Source organism: Echinops telfairi, unplaced genomic scaffold (genome assembly GCF_000313985.2).
Source record: "Echinops telfairi isolate 266 unplaced genomic scaffold, ASM31398v2 ScPeMD7_3;HRSCAF=10, whole genome shotgun sequence".
NCBI lineage: Eukaryota > Metazoa > Chordata > Mammalia > Afrosoricida > Tenrecidae > Echinops > Echinops telfairi.
This window is the reverse complement of record NW_022103899.1, coordinates 62,409,752-62,415,813: the sequence shown is the minus strand read 5'-3', so window position 1 is coordinate 62,415,813 and position 6,062 is coordinate 62,409,752. Positions and strand designations below refer to the sequence as shown.

At 57.4% G+C, this 6,062-nt stretch overlaps 1 protein-coding gene across 1 annotated transcript in view; it reads right to left on the bottom strand.

The window, feature by feature from the left end:
• Positions 1-6,062, bottom strand: part of MLPH (melanophilin) — a 46,017-nt gene that overhangs the window by 4,883 nt on the left and 35,072 nt on the right. The window contains exons 9-13 of the mRNA XM_045295910.1: positions 5,178-5,366; positions 4,238-4,393; positions 3,471-3,563; positions 2,381-2,461; positions 546-603 (exon numbers count right to left, since the gene is read on the bottom strand). Coding sequence (XP_045151845.1) covers positions 546-603; positions 2,381-2,461; positions 3,471-3,563; positions 4,238-4,393; positions 5,178-5,366 — 577 coding nt within the window. The remainder of the gene's footprint in view (positions 1-545; positions 604-2,380; positions 2,462-3,470; positions 3,564-4,237; positions 4,394-5,177; positions 5,367-6,062) is intronic.

Genomic DNA, 6,062 nt, shown 5'->3' with positions numbered 1-6,062 from the left:
GGTGGGACTCCAGGACAACGTGCACCCAGGGCCGAGTCACCGTCCTCCACTCCCTGAGATGAGTGGGTGAGTAGGCTCCGACTCCCATGGGCCTCTACGTCACAATGCAGAATGAGGCTTCAGGAGGCCTCTGGACTTCGATCCCTACAGACGCAGATCTGCAGGCCTTTCTCTGACCGCGGGTGGGGGTGTTGTACTGCTGACCTTCAGGCTAGCCCTCCAGCACACCAGGTGTTTGTCCCACTAGGGCCTTCATGGAACAGCAAGGACAGCCGGACTCTGTCCTGCCCGCCGTGTATGAAGCCGAGGCCTGTGTGCCATTTTGGGGGGGATTTACGTCGGGCCACCAGCACTTCCACTACCACCTCCCTTGTCTGTGCTAAGCAGCAAACTCCAACGATGCCCAGATCAATGCTGCCCTTTCCTCTGTGCCAAGGTCCCTACGGGGTTGGGGTTGCACCATGAGGGACCTGGTTTACGAGACAAGGGTCCAAGGCCCGTAGATACCTCCACTCCCCTGAGCCCCTCCCCCAGGTGACTTGTACCTAGGCTTCTCGGGGGCTGACCGAACTTCCTCTTCAGAAGGTGCGGCATCTCCGTGACCTGGGGAAGGAAGAGGCCATGGCGTCAGGCACACCTAGGGCTCACCTGGAACGTCCCTCCCCATCCAGGCTCAAAGCCAGCCAGGCCAGCTGCCGTCCTTCCTCGGCCAACACCTGGACCTTCAACCAGCACCAGGCGGCTAGCCTCCCGGCCTGCAACTGTGCCTCGCCTGCTCCTCCCTGGGAGGAGGGAGAGGCTGTCTGCTTCCACCAGGAGTGGGAGCCTCGGAAACCTTGGGGCAGGGCGACTCTCCATTTTCGTCGCATAATCGTTTGTCAATTTGAGAGGATTAAGATGAAGGGGCGGAGTCTAGCCTGCCAATAAGCCCTCTGTGTGGACAAGGACCTTCTCCTGAGGATTCTGGGACCTCCTGTAGTCCTCCTTGGAGAAGGGAGACACTCTCTCTCTCTGCTCAGTCCCTATAGACATGCTAGCTGATAAGACACATGGAGCTACGCTAGAGCCCTGGGAGCTGGAGGAACCATACGGAGACCCCTGCCAGTGCTGAGATGCTTACAGCGCCACTGGAGCCACAAGACTTCCCTCCCACTGGTCTGTGATCTTCCTGTGTTCAGAATGATTGCTTGTGCTTCGTGAGTCTGAAGAGGACTTGATTTGGACTGGGCTGGGATGTTTTCTTAATGTACAATTACTCTCTCTATAAAGCTCTTTCTTATACGCATATGAGTGTCTATGCATTTGTTTCTCTAGTCCACCCGGACTCGCACACTGTCCTACAGGGTCGCTGTGAGTCGGAGCTGACTAGCTGGCGGTGGGTTTGGCTTGGTTTGAGCCCCATGGAAATGTGTGTGACCAGTGAATTCCACGCCAAAGGTGTGCATAGGCAGTGACTCTTGGAGAACAGCCCTCGATGCAGCCTCTGGCGGAAGGAACTCTGATGTTAGCACCACAGACCTGAGTTCACGCCCACCTCTAGCCTCTGAGGACTTCAGTCTCCTGTCCAGGGAAATGGGCCCCTAGCTCTCTTCACAGGGGCCTGGGGAGACTGGTTGATGTCTTCTTCTACTGGGGGCTGACAGACCCATTTCCTTGAGACAGGACAACCATTTCCCATTTCATTTGGGGTGACCCCTTAGGGATGTTGCCTAATGCCTGGCTTCTAGGATTTCCATGGTTGGTTTTGGGGTGCACTGTGGCCCACTCATGGGGGTGTGTGTTCCAGTGTCCATCACCCACCTCCAGCTTTCAGGAAGCACCTGCAACAGGTGCGGCTGTTTCTGGGGTGACTGGGCATGGAGACCCCTAGTTGGACCAATGCTCAGGAGACCTCAGCCCCACTCCCTCCTTGTGTGCCCCCACTCGGCTAAATGGCTGCTGTCTTTCTGCCTCTCAGTGCTTTTTATCGTGCTTGTGTGCAGGGGCTACTGGGAGTGCCGCTCCCACAGGTAGGCTGTCCCTAGCAGTGCAGGGAGGGTCAGAGCAAGGGGAGCTGTCTGCTGGGACTGACAGGGACTGAGGTGTCTGTGCCCCTTGTCTCGGGGTGGACAGGCTCAGCTAGCTCCCCTGGGGGAGAGGACCCAGCTTCCCCTTGGGCCATGGGGGATGTCAGATCTGGCTCAATTCTGTCCCCCGCTGCCCCTTGCCCATTTGCTGTGAGCTTTTGCCTGGGGCTTCCGTTGCCCCAACCCCTGCCACCAGGACTGTCAGGTTCTGAAGCCCCTGTATCTCAGGGTCACCCGGGTGGTGGAGGGGGGCAATGCCTCCTTCATCAGTGTTGTGCAATCTCCCTCTCCCGTTCAGCTGGGGTCGTACCCACCTTGACCTCTTCGCCTGGAGACTCTGGATTGGGGTGCTTGGGGGTCTGGCCTGCCCTCCCAGCAAGTCTTGGAAGGAATATCTGCCGGGCAGAGAAGAGGCCTCAGGGTCTGTCTCTTCAAGTCCTTGGCCAAGGGCACCCCCACCCCCTCTCCACTGCCAGGGCCTGGGGTTGTCAGTTTAGGCAAGGAAAACACCGAGCATTTCATGACATTGAATACAGAGACAGAACCACTCTCTCTCTCTTAAAGTATAGGCATGTCCCAAAGGCTGCATGAGACCTTCTAGAAAATTCTCCCCTGGGTATGGGAAATTCAGATCTAATGATTCCTCTGTGTTTTACCAAAGAGCCCAGCCTGTGAATCCCTTTATTTGTCTGATGCACTTCTTTGTCTGTGTGGTGCTTTTAAAAGTATTAATTTTTTTGACTTTTTTAATAGTGGAGTGGGTGGTGGTGTTACATTTCAGACAATCACCTCTGTATCCAACTGTTCAAGCTGCCATCAAACCACCCCTCCGTATCCCCCGTTTTTTGTGGACCTCCGGCCTTCCTTTGGCCTGAGTCAACCTGGTGCCCCCCCCTCCTCCCGCCTGCTCATTGCTTCATCCGCCCTCCTGAGCCTCCCCCTCTTGGTAACCTCTGGAGTCTGTTCCGGTTGGGACGGAGTCCTTCTCTGGCTCCCATCCCTATCCGTGGTCTGATGGAATCACCTCGCTCAGCATCATGTTCTCCGGGTCCCTTCACCTCATCCATGTGGCTCTGGGAACAGCCTGACGGGGACCAGGGGCGCAGGGTCCCCAGCAGCTCCCACTGCCTTCGCGACACACACTGATGCGTGGTGATTCCGATGCGTGGCAGTCCACTGGGACAGACTAGAACTGCCCCACGGGGCTCCAAGGCTCCCTTTACCGGCGCGGACCGCCTCATCTGTAATCCACAGGGCAGCGGGCCGGCTCCAACCACCGAGCGGTCAGTTTTCGGCCAAGCACTGCGGCCACAGCCCTTCCTGGGCTCCTGATTCTGGCCTTTCCCTAGCTGAGGGACTAGCTGAGCCTCCTGTGGGAGACTTGCTGTCCGAGCTCCCACTCACCGGGATGTTGGACTTCCTCCGGGGCTTTTCGGGGCGTCTCACTGTGAGCCCCGCGGCCCTCAGGGCTGCGATCCTGGACTCAATATCGGAAACCTGCGAGGAGAGCAGACAGACGGGAGGATGAATTGGCAGGAGGCTCTGTGATGGAGCAGACAGACAGAGCAGCTGCCCCCCGCCCACCCACGGAGTCAATTCTACGTATGGTGTCCTTTCTGATGAGTGTCCATGCTGAGGGGCTTTGGAGTGGGCCCCTCCATCTTCTGTGGTCATTCCTACTGGACCACTCCCCAGGTGGAAGGAAAGGTGTATGGGCAGGCCCAGGGAGAGTCTGGCTTTGCCAGGGATTGAAGGAGGGGTCTTGCTGGGTCTGAGGATGGGCTCTTCCTTGTGGGCAGAGGCTTGGTGGATGCCAGCTCTGCTCCCCTGGCACCATTTCCAACCAGACCTGCACACGGCACGGGGGTCCACTCCCCATTTCCTCACCTCTGGCCCCCCTTTTCCCTCCCAGCACAGAGGATACCACAAACATGAAAACCAGGCTTCCCTCCTGCAGTTCACATCCCTCCAGTTCTTCCCCTGGTCTCTGGACCCCTGGGATGACCCCTCTCCCCACTAGAGCTTATCACCAGGTGACTCAGGGAGTGAAGCAGGGCCCACAGAACCCCAGACTCATTTCCTGCCTGACGGACGAGCCCACGGAGTCCAAGGTAAGGGGCCATTGGGTGGCATTTTTGAGGCAAGGCATCGGCTGCCTGTGCCCGGGGTACCTCGCTTTCAGCCTGCTGGACTTGGGAGGCCGTCACGGCCACTCGGTCCTCCAGCTCCGACAGCTCCTTGTCTGTCATCTTGGCAGGTGGGACGTGATCCTGGGGACCTTGCAGGTCTGTCTCCCATCTGTCCATCACTCCTGCATCTGCACACACCTGGGGGTGGAAAAGACCGTGGCTGACCACCAGTCTCAAGGGCTTCAGGGCCTCACTATGATGGTGTTCATGGTCCCTTTCAGTTCCCAGAGCTGCCAGCCAGCTGCCTGGCCAGCACTGGCCACCTGGAGCCCTGGCAATGCCCCTCAGTGACAAAGGCTGGCAGCCTTGGGGTTTGCTGCTACATGGATGGAACTGCACCCTTCATGTGTGCTAGGACCCTGACCCCAGCCCTGTTAAGGTGATCTTACTTTTAGGTCAGGGTGTCTGTGTTATGTTAATGAACAACCCCCCTCACCCCCAACTGCCCCCTCCCAGCCACTGTTGAGAGATGTAGAAGCCCTTAGCTAGGCAGGCACACTCATCCTGGGGGGGACATCCAGGCACCCAGGACCCCCACACCCACCCCAGGAAGTCCCATGAAAGGAATTCCCAGATCCCTGGATTGGATGGCCACCCTGCAGGATGCCAAGACTGGAAGTAGCTGCTCTTCACAATCGCTGAGAGAGCGGGGTCTGTCACAGCTGAACTGGGGACTCGGGGGGACTTGGGGGGCTGTGCGGCGTTCACATAGCCCTGGACGCTAGCCTTGGGCAAAGGTGAAGTTTTCTGTTCCCGTGAAGAGCAACCGTCTCGAACACCCGCAGGGGCAGTCCTGTCGTGTCCTGTAGGGTCTCTGTGACTCGGAACGGACTCGGTGGCAGGGAGGTTTTCTGCTTGTTTGGTTCTGGGGGCTGGCTGCACAGACACCTGCTCCCCTCTCTGCTTTTCAGGGGTGTCTCACCTTCGGGGGGGTGCCCGGGAGTCCCCTGATGGAGGTGCTTCTGTCTGACACCGTTGATGCCCAGGCCTGGCCCTCCTCTTCCTCAGACGAGGTGCTTTGGTCACTGACATGGCTGGTCAGTGCCTCCAGCTTCCTCCTCAGCACCTCTTCTTCCAGGTCAGCGTCCATGGGTTCACCAGCTATGAGGGGCTGGAACAAGGGAGTCTGTGAACGTGTGTCCCATGGCTGGAGCTACCAGGCAAGCTCCCCTTACCAAGGGCTCCGGGCATACTGTGAAAATGGCACCCTCTCCAGCCCTCACTCATCCTTGGCCTGCTCTATCCACCCCACCGACATTGTACTTTGGGGCATTTCTTGCCCATACCAGAGGGACCTTCTGTCAGATGAGACAACCCCCTAATGGAAGCCTCACCAGACACTGCTGTGAAGGAGACAAGATGGTATTGGTCCATCCATCCATCCATCCATCCATCCATCCATCCATCCATCCACTCACCCAAACATCCATCCATCCATCCATCCATCCATCCATCCATCCATCCATCCATCCATCCATCCATCCATCCATCCATCCATGCATCTACTCACCCAAACATCCAGCCATCCAGCTATCCATCCATCCATCCACTCATGTATCCATCTATCCATCATCCATGCACCCATGCACCCACCCACTCATCCATTCATCCATCCATCCATCCATCTACTCACCCAAACATCCAGCCATCCAGCTATCCATCCATTCATCCGTCCATCCACTCATGTATCCATCTATCCATCATCCATGCAACCATGCACCCACCCACTCATCCATTCATCCATCCATCCATCTACCCACCCACTCATCCATCCATCCATCCATCCATCCATCCATCCATCCATCCA